Here is a 15,795-nt window from a genome sequence, read left to right as displayed (position 1 = left end):
GTAACCCTGTGGATGTTATGCACGGGCAGGATATTTACAGCGGAATAAACAGTTTTGCACCGCTGTAACAGAGCTCTTCTTGTCAGAGTTTATCCAAAGAAAACTGTGTATCAGTTAAAGCTCTCAACAGACCACAGTGGCTTTAATTGGCCTGTATTCAATCACAGTGACCTGAGAAAACACTCATGATTGCTTCACTGCATGAGAATGTGTGATGTAAGGGCCCATTCACTGAGTCTAGATAGAAAACAATAATAATTACATCCATTCTATTCAAAGAGGTGAACTGATGCGTTCAAAGACAGAATCAAATAAACAGAAATCACAGCAACAAACACAACTTTTAAAAAACAAATATTCAGTTATGTTTACAAACATGTTTACAGTTGTCTGTGCAACGTTCAGGGACATCATCCTCTCCAGAGAGTTTCCCTGCTGTGTGTGTGTGTGGGTTTGTCTAAGTGTGCGCGCCCCTCCCACCCTCACTCGGCTCCGTGAAAGCCTCCGTTACTATTTGGTGTTGAAGCGTTCAGGACCCGCCGGCCGCCCCGGACAGAGAGACACAGACGCACCGGGAGCCTCGACGCACACACTGACCGTCGGGAAAAATGACCGTAGAGAGGATATTCGACGAGCTCGGACATTTCAAAAGGTATCAGAAGCATGTGCGCGTTTTCTGAACACTCATTAAGCTGCTGTTTGTTGCTTCGGGGTATATCATCATCAGCCACTTGGGTAGCTGTAGGGAAGTAACTTCTCAACTCCTGATGTTATTTTTATAATGTTGTTATTACAAACAAACGCTAAAAACGCCAACAGAACTCATCCTGTTACATTGCAGAAGTTGTGCACGGTGCTTGTGGACACATTTACATGATTTTTCTACAACATGTCAGTGCTCATTGAGGGGTTTGTCTCCAGTTAGAGGAACATGTGTGTAACTTGTGAAAAATAACTAAGAATTAAAATTATTAGAATTACATACGATTTATATAGAATTACACAATTAGACATTTTTTATTTTCTTATTTTTTTAGTTGTATTTTTATTTTTTACAATTAAAGTGTGCTGGAAAGATAAAAGTAACTTTCAACAATTGTTTCAAATTCTCCCATTTAAAGTAACAATAAGTGCTGAATCCATTTAACTTGTTCTCTTGTACAGAACATGTTTGTAGATTAGCCGATTAATAGATCAAAAGAAAACGAGTTGCCAACTATTTTGAACATCAATCAATGGTTTTAGTCATTTTTCAAGCAAAAATGTCAAACACTGGCTCCAGCCTCTTAGATGTACTGTTTACTGCTTTTTTTTTTTTTTTTTTTTGTCATTCATGACTGTAAATTAAGGGTTTTGGACAGCTGGTTGGACAAAAGACGAACTTTTAAGACGTCACTTTGGGCTCTGGGAAATTGTGATGAGGATTTTTCACATCAAAACGTAACCCCGTGTTGAAGACCTGTGTTGTTCTGGCTTTAAAGAACAATTGAGATTAGAATATCAAGATAATAAAGAAAATGTGTAATATGTAAAGATCAAGAGATAATTCAACTTGTCTTAAGCATAGTCCAACTATGACATTATGATGTCTGTATCAGCTATAAAGATATCTACTGAAGTTAGCATGCTAACTTGCTATCCCCTATAATCCTATAGCGGTGTAAACACCAACACTCCCCTGGTCCCCGAGCTCAGTCTGAACCACTAGCTGCCCGGCTAACTGAGCTAACTAGCAGCAGTTTGCAGCAGTTAGCAGTTACTGTGGTGTTTGTTTTTAGTATGAATTTCACAAGTGGCCAATTCTTACATATTAAACCTTTAAATTAAGTCAAAATCTTTATTAAATCTTAAGCTGTTTGTGGTGTTTACTTGTTTTTTGAACCAGTTACTGTAACACCTACAAAGAGCACACACTCATTAGATGAGTTGCTAAGATGACCTTATTGCATCTGTTTAATGGCAGACCTAAAAAAAAAAAAGGCTGCTAAATTACTCATAATCTCTTCCTCAGCTCTGCTGTCAGCATATTTTAATGCATTTTCTCTCTCCAGATATCAGGCATGTCTGTACTTTGCAGCGGTGCTCCAGGCTGTAGCCTGCGGGATCCAATACCTGGCCTCTGTTTTCTTAGTGGAGACACCAAACTTTGTGTGCGGCGTGCCCGGCAACGTCACAGATGTCCTGTATGGTAACCTGACGGGATACAGTCTGGAAGACGTCCTGCCGGACTTCAAGTCAAAGACCAGGCCCCTGGTGGTGAGGACAGCTGAGGGAGATCAGTGGGAGCTGGGCCGGTGCCACAGCGCCCTGCGCATCGACCCGAAGGGCTTTACATACGATTTTGATGGCAACAAAACCGTGAGAGCCTGCGACAAGAACTTTTTTTATGACCACACTGAAGTTTATCAGAGCATAGTGACGGACTGGGACTTGGTGTGTGAGAGAGAGTGGCTGGCCAAGCTGTGCCAGCCCACCTTCATGCTGGGGGTGCTGATCGGAGCGCTGGTGTTTGGGGACGTTGCTGACAGGTAAGCAGGGGGTGGATGCTTTCAACAGGACAGTTTGAACATGATTGATAAGGACTGGGCAACATGGCCTTAAAATAATATTACAGAATATATTGATATTTTTAAATGTTCTTTAACTTCATTAAAACAAACATCACAATATAAATAGTATTAGAAGGACAACAGTCTAAGTTCAGAAAATTACATTACTTTACTGTAATGCAGCCTGTAAAACCAGGAAACGCCTCTCCCACAGCTCTATACTCATAAGTTTGTGGGAAAGGGATAATGAAAGTGACAAAGTGGATCGCTGGTGTGTATGATGGGACTGTTGGTTGAAAGACGTGATGACAGCAGGTTCCTGGGCACACTTTAGATGGAACAGCTGACCTGACCAAACAGCAGGCAGCTGTTCAGCCAAGACTGAAGTGGTCAGCGTTTAGAAGCAGGACTTTAGTCTGATAAAGTCAGAGTGGAGGGTATTCTCGCTTTCATGTCTGGCCAACATATCTTATAAAACAGATCCCATTAACAGAAGATAAAGATTAAGTGCTGATGGTTAATGTGGATGAGTTAATCAATATCTGGTCTTATGCTTTTTAGCCACATGACTAATGGTTGAATGCCTTTTGGTCCCCATGGCCCCACACTGTGAGGTCAAGTTTTGTTTGTTGGCGGCTGTGAGTTACGTCGAGCAGGCAAAGGGGCTGCGGAGCATCCCTTTAATGTTGAGGGCAAAGTGCAGTCCCATGTTTGTTATGCTCCAAATCTGTGTCAAGGACTCCTAAACTGACACAAATTAGACCACAGACCCACATTTGATAAGATTTTGTCCCAGGGTGATGTTTTATCACCAAAATAATCAGACATTCTGCCAGCTGTGTTACTTACGGATGGATTTATAGTGAAAATAAATGATTCCCCTTTATGCTGCGGACCCCTGGACCCTCCTCAAGGGCCCCTGAATGACCCCACTTGAGAGCCACTGCTCTAAACACACAACTACTTGAGAATATTGGTGTTAGACCTTGCACACCTGCTCACTTGCAAATCTGTAAGATATGAGGAGAAGGGGTCATGACACAACGCTTCAGGGAATATTATAATTTTAACCATTCGAGCTCAGCGTGATCCACAGAAAATTCGCCCAGTTTTTGAAAAAAAAGTGATAATTGCCCACATTATACTGTTGGTCTAGTGATACTTTGCTCATAGCATGCAGCTGAAAGTCCCAACAAAACAACGACAATGCATTTCAGACCTGACCTTGCACTTATTGTCTCTTTCTCTACCTGCCTGGGTGTCTCTCTCCTGCAGAGTTGGCCGTGTGAGGATCATGATGTTCACCAGCCTCTGTCAGTTTATTCTCGGGGTGTCTGTCGCCTTCTCTGGAAACTACTATATATTTATCGTGCTTCGCTTCCTCCTCGCCATGGTGAGTTCAGTGTGTCATGTATCCTGTATCCATGAATGATGTGGAATGAAATTATATTCAGTGAGAGCATATGAAACTGAAAAAAAAAAGAAAATGCTGACGATAACAGCAATGCCAGTCTGTCTCTGTTATTAACACTTGTCCAGTCTGGGACAAGGGAGGCGCCTTACTGTCTGCTTGTAAACAAATATGCTCCTTAAGGTTCATTGTAGTTGTTTTTCTATAAAACAATCTCTCAGCCAATCGTTAATGTTCTAATGTAATAAGGGTCCTCCTATTATTCACATCGCAGCCAAGCCAACATTCAAACCAAAGCAAGATGTCTGCTCCAGCTGTGTATAATAAAAATATGCAGTAACTGTATTTCTGCCCTCTTTTGTACTGGGTGGACAAGGTTATATTTTGGTTGCGTTAAAATATGTAACAATTTGTAGCAGTTTTACGTGTATTAATCACCATTTTATGTGAGCGGATTGTAGCGTGTCGTGAAAAATGAGACCTTCCCCGACCCTCTGGGTTGCCTGTACAAGCCTGTGGATTTGTTGAAGTTGTTTAATGCTGCTGGACTGTGGATTTCCTTGCGAAGGAAAATGTCCAAAGGATATGACCCCTTATATACGTTCGAGTGCCTCGTCTCAGTGCCTCTCTACGCTCCGCTAACAGAGAGCAACAGTAGCTAACCTCCATGGCTTCGAGCACAACACAGAAGTTCCACCCCTTTAATTTCAAAGTATTTACTTTGAGAAAAACAAAAATGGTCGACTAGCAACTGTTTGATATCGTAGTAATATAGTTGCATTTATATTAAACAAGGTAATGCAGGAAATTAGCAGAAATTACGCAACACATGCTCACATTTTCCCTAAGAATCAGTATAAGATGTTTAACATAAAAAATGTAACACTGGATTGCGTCTCACAAGTTAAATCAGGTTGCATACTGGTAGAGGTCAGGTAGAGCAGCACTCTGAAATTCCCAGACCACCGTGTTTATAAGTAGGTAAAGATAAGGAATTCATGGGATAAACACAAGTAGAGTAGAGAGAGTAAGTAACAGAGTGTCCTGAGAATGTATATTCATGTCTGTGCACAGAGTAGCTTCTAGAGCATTTGCATTAAACAACATGTTTACAAGGCAAAGGAAGGGAGTCATTATAAGACAGCATGGCAGAAAGCCCCTACGGTCAGTCCACAGTTTCACTCCTCTCCGTCTTCTCCCATCCCCCCCCCCCCCCAGTCCACTAGAGCTACAGCTGTTGTTTTTCACATAGAACCAGACTCTCACATAGGGTACATTCATACTGCACAGCCACAGCAAAGTGCAGATTTAGTCTGAGGAGCAGGGACTCACATTATGTTACACGGAGATCTGACGATAACATGTTTACTTAAAGAGCAACATAAAACTGCACATTATGGGGTGTATATGTGTGCAAATGGAAAAGATTTGATCAGCAGGAACAACTGGAGCGAGCAATAATCCCAGTTTTCAAAGCAAAGCTATGTAACTTTTAAATGACAAAAGGACACATTGTTTCATGAATGAAGACTTGAATTCAAAATAAGTGATAAAACTCCCCTTTGCTCAGTTCAGTACACTCAGGGGTTCTGCTGCTGCAGTCTGACTTGTTCTGGTATGACCAGCAGCACATTGTGGCTAATGCTTGAAAACCTTGGAACGGGGTTTCCCCTCAGTCAGAGCTTGAAAAAAGGGGCCCCCTTCACCCTCCATTGAGTTTACTCGCTTAGTTTTGCTCAATTCCTGGGTTAGGGCTTTACTTTGAAAAGATCAGGAAACAGATTTCAGAATTGACATTAAGTTGTATGAGCTACAAAGTTATTACAACTTAAAATTACTATTATTTTTTTTAAGTAAAGTCACTTTGTCTGATTTTACAGTGTACACTGTAGACTGTAAATGTTGACTTTACTTTTAAAAAGTCAGGAAACCGCTTAACCTCAGGATTACCAAGTAAAGTACGTAATAGGTTTCCTTAATTCTTTTAAGGTAAAGTCATTTTGTCAGATATTACATTGTAGGAATCACGATACTTACGCTATAAGATAGTCTAATATTGATGTTTGACATTAATTGAGACTACACCAAACGCATAAAAAAGGCCTGTCCTAAGAAATGTATTAGCTCCTGACTCAGAGAAAATGGAAAAAAAACAGTAAAATTCCTCAAAACTACATGAAATGTGACTACTTGAAAATCAAGGAAACTGATTACCTCGAAATTACCAAGTAAAGTAGACTGTTATATACTGTATTTAGTATATTTAGCAATTCTGTCCTCCCCTCCTCTCTTCATCCCTTTCTCTTCTCCTCATTCTATCTTCCAATCCTCCTTCCATTTTCCTCCTTTTATCCATTTTCCATCCTCTCCTTCTTCAGGTCTCCAGTGGCTACCTCGTGGTGGTGTTTGTCTATGTCACAGAGTTCACTGGCATCAAGGTGCGCACGTGGACCTCCATGCACGTGCATGCCGCCTTTGCCGTCGGCATCATGGTGGTGGCTCTGACCGGTTACCTGGTGCGGGTCTGGTGGATCTACCAGATCATCCTCTCCACATGCACTGCGCCCTTCCTGCTCTTCTGCTGGAAGTTCCCCGAGACGCCGTTTTACTTGATTGCCAAGGGCCGTCTCAAGGAAGCTGATACCCTGCTGGAGTCGATAGCCCGCTTCAACGGCCTTGATTACAGGCTGAAGGTGGAGGACCTCCTGGAACCAGAGGAGGTAGAGAATGGCAGAGCTCTGCTGGAAGGGGGAGAGGAGCGGCCGCCTCAGCCTGAAAAGAAGCTGTCCATCCTGGATCTGTTCGGCAGCTGGAGGATGGTGGGACGCACGTGCACAGTGTGGGCCATCTGGTTCATCGGCAGCCTGGGCTACTACGTCTTCTCTTTAGGCTCTGTCAACCTTGGAGGAAACCAGTACATTAACCTCTTCCTCGCTGGTAAGTGATTGGCTGATGAGTGTGAATACGCATGACCTACGACCAATCAGAGTGACACATGCGAATCGGGTTGGTTCTCGGTCTATTTTCAAGAATGAAAAAAATGGCTGCCCTGTCAAAAATGTGCTTTTGAGGAGCTTCAAAAATATCGAGGTATATATCGTGTATCGCGATATGTCCTAAAGATATTGTGATATTAGTTTAAGGTCATATCGCCCAGCCCTAAACCAATCAGAGCAGGGAAACATGTGACGTGTGACTTTCGACTTATGCTCCTGTGTGAGTCGTCATAATATCGCCTCACATTAGATAAACCGCTATGATTGGCCCGACGCAGGCCGGGATTGGGGCCAGACAGATCTGGCAGAGCAAAATGAAACACGAGCTCGGCAGATTCGTCTGGTTCCCAGGCTACTGCTGAAGTCTGAAATTATTACAGCATGTCCTACGTTATACAGAATCAAATATCATTAAGTCCCCTTAACAGGAGAGTCAGGACAAGGTACTCACATGAGTATACCAAGTATGAAGGACAGTAAACCCTCCTCAAACCTCTCCCATAGTAGTGGTAACGATATTGCACTTGGAACAACAAGGTCCTGCTTAGGTAGCTGTTGACAGCTGCCTTACTACTTAGGGGCTTGAATGCAGTGAGGGTTTAGGTCTGTGCTTTTCTTAAGTTATATCTGTTTCAGTGTGAGTGTGTGTGCGTGTGAGAGTGAGGCTGGGGAGTTTTTCAGGTCGCCTGTGTAATCTAATGACAGATCTCTTTCCGTGTAAACAAACAGGCCTCTTAGATAGTCCAGCCCCGTTTACCAAGCTGTCCTATTTAAAACTGTCAGTAAACTATAAAACAGTGTATTCATACTGTGCTTTGTGTCAGTAAGAAGAATATTGTGTCACTGGAGAGGCAGTGAGGTATTTTGGCTTTGTTTACCACTCTGTTTTTGGTAACGCAGCAGGTCACATTAGCCTGTGTGCAATTAAGAAAAAGCTACAGGCTGCCATCTGGGAGCTAAATAGTTTCCCTGTGGTTTTTCATCCAATAAGCAAAATGAGATTTGTACCGTAATACACTTTTTTTTTTTTCGTTAAACATAATTGAGAACTGATGCACTGCTGTTTTGCAAGCAGGGGAGTTTTCCAAGGCAAATTTTCCGGTTTTCACTTTGATAATAAACACTACTTTCGGTCAATTCATGTCTAGAAATTACATTAGAGCAATTGGGCAAACATATGAAGTATTTACACTACATTTACTTTATTTTTTCCTCTTTATACTTTAATGTGCTTCCCAGTAGGGTCATGTATAACTCCTATTTATTTCATACAGTAGGGGCACATTTGGGAGGCCAACGTCTCAGGTGAGGGTTTATTTACGTCCCCTGGATACAGTGCCTCAGTGCCAGTGTGTCAGTGTCACGGCAACCTCTGACCGAGAGCTGCTGCGATTGGCTGTTTCCAGGTGCGGTGGAGCTCCCCTCCTATCTGGTCGGCTGTTTTGCAATGGACCGGATCGGCAGAAAGAAGACTTGTGCCCCAGCTCTGCTCCTGGCCGGGGTCGCTTGTATGCTCATCATCGCGGTACCTGCTGTACGTACAGTGTATATGTTAAAAAGGATTGATATTCTTAAGGCCTATCTTATGATAATCTTATAATTCACGTTTATTATTTCTTTGAGGTTATAAAACCACTGGTTCCAACGTATTTTTTAGCAGACCCATAACAAAAATCCCAAATATGAGTTCGTAACGGCAAAAATATGTTACAAACACGTCACACTTATTTAGAGGGAAAATGCCACACAGATCATTCTGTCATGTTCAATGCAGGCAAGTTATTCATCAAGGAATCCAAGGAACGCTCTTTTTTTTCTTGCTCTCACGGTCATCTTTCTCACTATTTTCAGATTTTTTACAAACCAAATGTTCAATCAATTAATCAAGCTAATCGGCAGATTAATTAGTCATGAATAATTACAGTCCTATACAAAATAGTGAAAGGTCAGCTCCACCTCAAGCTACTACAAATCTACTGCCTGCTTTTATGTGTATCCATGAGTAATAATACTCTAATAATATAATATATAATAGTCCTCGTTTAATATTTTTCTTTCTTTTTTAATACTTATGTACAATTTCCTGCTTATACTATCATGGCCAGATCTCCCTCACAAAAGAGATGTTAATCTCAAGGGACTTCCTGGTTAAATAAAGGTTAAAAAATATTTTTTTTTATATATTTTCAATGCAGAGCTTTTAATTGAAATGGAATATTTTCACAGTGGGGTGTCAGTACGCAGGTACAAAAAATAGTACGCTACAAAAATATTATTTTAGTAAAGAAACTTTGTTGTGCCTGATTAAAGTACATTTAAAGTAAATGTACTTTTAAAAAGTGTACTTCAAAATAGATGTCAAAAGTACATACTTGAAGTGTACTAATCACCGGGGTACTTTTACTCAAGTAAAGGATCTGAATACTTCACCTCTATCGTTGTCTGTGGGTGTTATCATTTAAATGTGTAACTGCATTCAGAGCGTCATACTTACTAACTGTGATACAGGGCTACTCCTGCAATGACACCATCTGTTGGAACCATTAGCTCTCGAGGTGGCTGTCTTGCCATTTCACAGCTCTCACGTGTTTTGAGCTCTGACCCAAAGTAGCACAGCTTCTGGTCGAGTTGGCAAGCAGCTGATACGTAATGTCCAAGCAAACATGACCTGTGACACTGAAACCCATTGTGAACGGAGCTGTCACCAAACGTGAGCTGAGAAAGAGCAGCACGGAGACCGAGTAGACGGCAGAGCAGAGAGTCGTCCATCTGTCGGACTGCTGCAGGATGAAACGACTTAATGAAACTCCACGTGCGAGCTCACGCCGCATACCAGAGTGTGTGTAACTTTCTGTGATAAACAACTTAGACAAATATATCGAACCTTCGCAAACATGCCGTAGTCTCTAACATACAGTTTGACAGTGGCTAAGTGTTCAGGGTTAGTTACTGCGTATACAGTGGACCCTCACATGCTTTTGTTATCCACCCAGACCAGGTCAAAAGCAGCCCGGTCCAGCTAGCTTGGCAGTCTGCAGTATTATGAGAAGGACAGTTTATCTTATCTTCGCTTCCTTCCATCCTAGTTGCTTCACTTTCCTGATAGTTACATTGTAAAGTCAGTGTGCACTTGTACAAATAATATCTCCCAAAATGTTGAACTATTGGAAAATATTTGTTTTACTTAAGCAGTTCCCATGTCTCAGGGTACAAGAATGAGTGACGATCATGGAGCAAAATGCCTTCAGTTTATTTGATTATATAGAATCAAATCAAGACAGCACACACTTCAGTTCACACATCCACGGAGTGCTGCAAGAGAGTCTGCTGCTGTCCAAAGCTGGACTATTAATGGAGTCAGTGGTGTAATGAAAAGGCTGTAGGTCAAAGGTTGAGTGTTTTATTATATGAGATCAGCTAAAAATCGTTTTTCAGAGTCAAGGGTCTTACACTGATGCACAAAAGTTGTCCTTTAGAACAAAGTGATGTGCCAAAGAGCAAACCAAAGTGACTCTTCATACAATGACAGAGTTTTTGCTTACCCCTCCCTTTCCACAGGACATTGAAGTACTGGCTATCGCTCTCTGCATGACAGGGAAGTTTGCCATTGCTATTGCCTTTGGTCTCATCTACCTGTACACCTGTGAGCTTTACCCAACAATCGTCAGGTAAGAACAAACAGAATCTAAACACATTCAGTTCCCGGAAGCGCAGGCTATCTGAACAAGAAGTACAGTTTGTGATTTGTCCTTTTTGTGGAAAACAAGGAAAACTTCCCATCCAATATTTCTTATATCTGTTATCCTCAAAACAGAACCGTCAAAATAAAGTAAACATTAGTCTCTTTGTAAACCCACAGAAGATTTTCAAATTAAAGAATAATTTGCTTGTTTCCCAAAGCATTAATCTTAACGGTGTTATTGATGACATTCAGCCAACAAATGTGGCCTTCCACCTCCTCCCTACCATTGCAATCATGTTACAACACCACTGTTGTTGGGATCATCTGCCCCCTGAAGTGGTTGCCAGTTTCTCATTTCCTTATCTAAGGAAAAAATAAATATCAAGGAAAGAACAGTCATGACTATCATTATGGACACATTAAAGCCTCCATTTCAGTGTCCTTTAATGGCAAAAAAAGATTTGAAAAAAAACATGGAAAATCCGTGAAACAAGAATCATGGACAGTGCAACCAGTCTGCAGATCTGATACACCTTTTAATCATGAAGTAATGTTGCTTTTCCAGAGTATTCTTTGTTTATTTTGGTGATGGCAGGCCTCATCTCTGTACCCTGACGTCACTGAAATGTATCTTCTTTAATGTTGCTGACTGTGTTCATCCCCCTCCAGGTCTCTGGCCGTGGGTAGTGGCAGTATGATGTGCCGTGTTGGCAGCGTGGTGGCCCCCTTCTGTGTGTACCTGGCTGATGTCTGGGTCTACCTACCTCAGGTATACGTGTTCTCTCCAAACAGCGGATATTAATATTTAATTGCCTGTTATCACCTCAATTCTGTCAACTTTGCACCTTGTTCCTATTTGCCATAGTTTGTCTACAAGGGTAACCTGGCAACAAAACTAATTTTAACTAATTGATTTTGCCCTTTTATAGCTCATCGTGGGAATCCTGGCTTTCATTATCGGAGTGCTGACGATGTTGTTGCCAGAGACCCTCGGCAGACCTCTAACAACCACCTTGGAAGAGGCTGAAGCTCTGGGACGCGAGCCCAGCAAGAAGAAATCAGCCCTGGGCAATAAAGGTGCTGAGGACGGGGTGGAGATGAAGTAACATGGAGCCAAGGCCTGAGCTGTGGAGGTCACTGCTGGAAAGCCAGAGTGATGGACCCACAGAGAGAGAAGCTTTGGAAGGAAGAATGAAGGAAAAGAGAGAGAAGGTGACAGCTGCCAAAAATGGAAATAGTAACCTCATTGATTTATTGGATTGTTGGAAGAAAATGAAAAAGCTTTTTTCTGAACCTTTTGAAATGATGTGTTTGTTGACATTTTGTTCTGCAAAGTGAGTAACAGTTGAGTACTTTAAGAGTCCGAAGACATTACACAAACCTGCACGCAAACATATCAAGATACAGTCCATGAATTCACTGATGGAGAGAATCATTTGCCACGTGTGTGTATGTATATATTGTGTGTGCCAAAGACCAAGGAAATATGAAGTATTAGAGGATCATTTCAGTTTGTGACAAGTTCAGTCGTATTTTTGCAGTTTTGATCATGATAACTCTGTGTTCACCAGGGTTGTCGCTGAGATCTGGGAGCATGGTGATAGAGCTAAAACAGTCTGAGAGGGCGAGTGAGGTCTTGTAAACGAGCCAACAATTCATCCGTATTATCCCAAAAGCTATTTGGAGAAATAGAAGCCAAAGGTAGGGCGGGAAACCAGGAAATGTGAGACGTTACAGCGGACAGTTTGGGAAGTATACGTTTATAGTTTGCTCTTTCAGACCAGTTGAGCTAAACCCTGTGTGATCTCAGCAATTAGCTTTGTGAATACAATGTTGTTGAAAGAGCTGAAACTGCAAAAAGTAAGACCGTAGGGGCAATAAACAGGAATTATGCTTTTGCTATAAAGGAAGTAGGTAAAGGAAGTACATTAATGATGCAACAGTCAACTTATGCACTGTGACTCAGTTACCTCTCTGAAACAGTTCTTATGAGTGCAGATTAGGTCTGTGCCTCACTTTCTGGAACATATAGAAGATACACATGATGCAATACATTTCATTTGCTTGATATAAACAGGAGAATGTTCATAATAGCAAGGAAGCGCCTTGTTTTTAAAGGCACATTTTTGTTATTTTTCTCTTCAATCTCAGGGCATCCACTTTTGTACATCACTGTGAAATGATCCTAAACATATCTTCTGCTTCTACACTCGGTTTGACATCCATCTTGTTCAAGATGACACAGAGTATATTTACACGGCGGCCATTTTCCTCTGACGCCTCAGGGTGCGAAGCTCGAACGCTGGGCTAAAGTTATCCTATGGTGTTCCAGGTTGCGCATCGTATGGGAATATGACAAACTGTTATCATTTCACAGCTTCCTGATTGACCAGCAACAGAAAAGATGATGCATTATGAAAATTTGGCGAAGGTATGGCCATATTTCAAGGTAAAGCAGCGTATTTGATATCCTGTTAGCTAACGTTAGCATTCATCCACTCTCTAGCTAATTTAACTATTTGATAGTGTTACACGATACAATAAGAAATGCGTAAATTAATTCTAAAGTATTAATTTCCCAATGGATATATTTATTTAATTATTTATTATTTAGCTTGGACGTAAAACACAATGGATGTAATCAAACATTGATGTTAGCTTGGAAGTGGTTGAATGCTAACGTTAGCTAACGAGTTATTAAATATGTAGTTTTACCATAATATATGGTCCATATTTTCACTATCAATCATCTTTTCAGTTGCTGATCAATCAGGAAGCGGTGAAATGACAACAATTTGTCCGATTTCCCACATTTAAAAACAACTTATGCGACTTCCCACCTTGAGCACGATGTCAGAGTAAAATGACCGCCGTGTGAATATGGTCCATCACTTAGCTTTAACTTTGTTATCTAATGTGTGTGTGTGTGTGCATGTGTGTGTCGGTAAGTCCAATAGCTGGTGTCCTAGTTTTTCTACATGCCTATTCAGCGTATATGCAATCTAGATGCTGGACCTACTGAATGAAATGTGTATATATGGCAATACTACATTATACAGTCTGTGTTCAAGAGTCAAGATGTGATCTGCAGATGTTTGGACCAAAGGCAGGAATGATGATGAATGATGAATTCACCTGTTTTTTAATATTGTAGTATACTGCTGCCATGTTTTTGTTTCATATCAAACTGTAGCGTGGTGCTTTTAATCTGAAGGAGAACAAAAAATCATGACGATCAGCTGACGTTCGATCACCAGGTGATGAAAACACTCAGGTTCAGTGTTCAGCTCTGAACAGTTTTACAATCAAGAATGATTTTTTTTTTTGTATGGATTGTTTCTTTGTGATAATATTTTTATTTCGTTATGTAAAAATAAACAATATGAGTTAATCTTAATTTAATCTTGTTTGTATGTGTCTGCTGTAGCAACTCGTTGCAACTTGGCAAGTCTGAAGCGCTCTCCCTCTTCCTCTCCCTCCCTCTGCCTGTCAAACTTGAGGGTTCAACCCGGTGCTGGAAAAGTAGGGAATCTATTTCTGTCATACGGGGAATAAAGAGCAGGTCTGGGAACTGCCCACCAGCACTAACAGCTTCCTATTCGCCGGTGGAGAGGAGGTCCCCAACTGCCACAACGCCAGCTCTCTCTGCACCACCCAGCACACGAACAAACCCTCTGTGTTCAACTTTGGCGCAGAAAACTCTGCAGATGCATCAGTGTGAGCGAGGGTTTGTGCGTGAATGGAAAAGTTATGCACTTCACTTGAACCCTTAACGGCCAGGCTGATAATGTGAACGTCCAGTTCCTTCACGGCACTGTCGCCACAAATAGTGTGTGTGGTTATAATCGGACACCATGGACACCCCTTCTACATGTGTGTGTGCTTTTCTACTTATATCTTTGGGGGGGGGGACCAAATTTAGCTTTACACTTAGTGAGGACATTATTTTTTAAAGGGCTTGGGAATGTGCTATGTCAGTATAGAGTAAAGAGGGAGGAAGTTAATTAGAGAAGTGATTCTACTTCTTCTGTAAAGGCACATGGAAAAGGTTAGAACGGGGGCTAAAAGCCAATTAGCGACCATTAGATACAATGTGCCTGCTATGCATACCTATGGCCTCTACTGACACAAACAACCCTTATTATTGTTCAGATATCTTTCAAACACCCTGAGCCTCTATTATGCCATTATTAAATGATCATCAAGGGTTTTAGGAGATGTTTAAGAGCCTCAAAATCACTCGGTTTCGAAATCAACAGAACACTAACACAGTGTACTGAATCCAAACTGTGTAATGTTTTTTTAGGTGACGTGTTCCAGCAAAAATGGAAAGATGACACCATTTGCTGGCCGTAGCTGGGAGTTGCATCAAACTGAGTATGGCTGAACTGCAATCTGTGTTCAGCACAGTCTGTGATAAATGAATTTGATGAAATGTCAACAATGTCTTTCATCACTGTTAAAGGAGACATATGATTTTTCATTTTTTCCCCTATCTTCAGTGTTTTATAGGTTCTTGTGCATGTGAAAGTCCACACCAACAGAAGCTCCTTTCTCCCACAGAAAACACTGCTCCTGAAACGCCTCGTCAGTAGTCCCACCTTTAATTTACGTGACTCTGTGACATTACGCAACATCGCCATGTCACACATTTGCATAATTTATGCCGAGAAGCTAGTTTGGCATGTAAGAATTAAAAAAAGGAAAGATTATCCTGGAAAATCTTTTCATCTCACCAAGTGATTTTTTAAAATTTTTCTCAGGAGAATTTTTTTTTTTCAAGTGTGAAAGCGAGTGAGAAAAAAATATTCTTCACTTGCCCCTTAGGGCTTCCACAGTAAACAGACTGCTAGAGCAATTTTATCAGTGATGTGGTTTCTAGGTTGCGAAAGTTTGCAAGAAAAGTTATGGAACTGCAGGATTGAGGCAACAAGCTAGATTTAGTAACGCTCCTGTGTCAACACAGCATGTATCATCAAAAACTGCATTAAGAGGCTTACAGTGTGAATGCATTTTGGTCCGAAAGTGCAAAAATAGAGAAGGAAGACAGGACATGTAGGATAAGCAGTGTTGTCCTGATGGGAGCAGGGAAGGTAATTTCACAACTAGGGAGCCAGAGGGGAAGATGAGTTGAGGTTGGGTGGAGTGATGGACAGG

At 41.3% G+C, this 15,795-nt stretch overlaps 1 protein-coding gene across 1 annotated transcript; it reads left to right on the top strand.

The window, feature by feature from the left end:
• Window positions 1-482: 482 nt before the first annotated feature.
• slc22a16 (solute carrier family 22 member 16) lies at window positions 483-14,040 on the top strand. The gene is made up of 8 exons (XM_073493198.1): window positions 483-652; window positions 2,052-2,528; window positions 3,825-3,942; window positions 6,339-6,897; window positions 8,363-8,490; window positions 10,515-10,624; window positions 11,308-11,407; window positions 11,568-14,040. The coding sequence occupies exons 1-8, from the start codon at window positions 609-611 to the stop codon at window positions 11,742-11,744; spliced, it is 1,713 nt and encodes a 570-aa protein (XP_073349299.1). The 5' UTR covers window positions 483-608; the 3' UTR covers window positions 11,745-14,040.
• Window positions 14,041-15,795: the final 1,755 nt, after the last annotated feature.

This window comes from Pagrus major, chromosome 22 (assembly GCF_040436345.1).
Source record: "Pagrus major chromosome 22, Pma_NU_1.0".
NCBI classification, from domain to species: Eukaryota; Metazoa; Chordata; class Actinopteri; order Spariformes; family Sparidae; genus Pagrus; species Pagrus major.
Note: the sequence above shows the minus strand (reverse complement) of the source record. Positions and strands in the feature narration are given on the sequence as shown.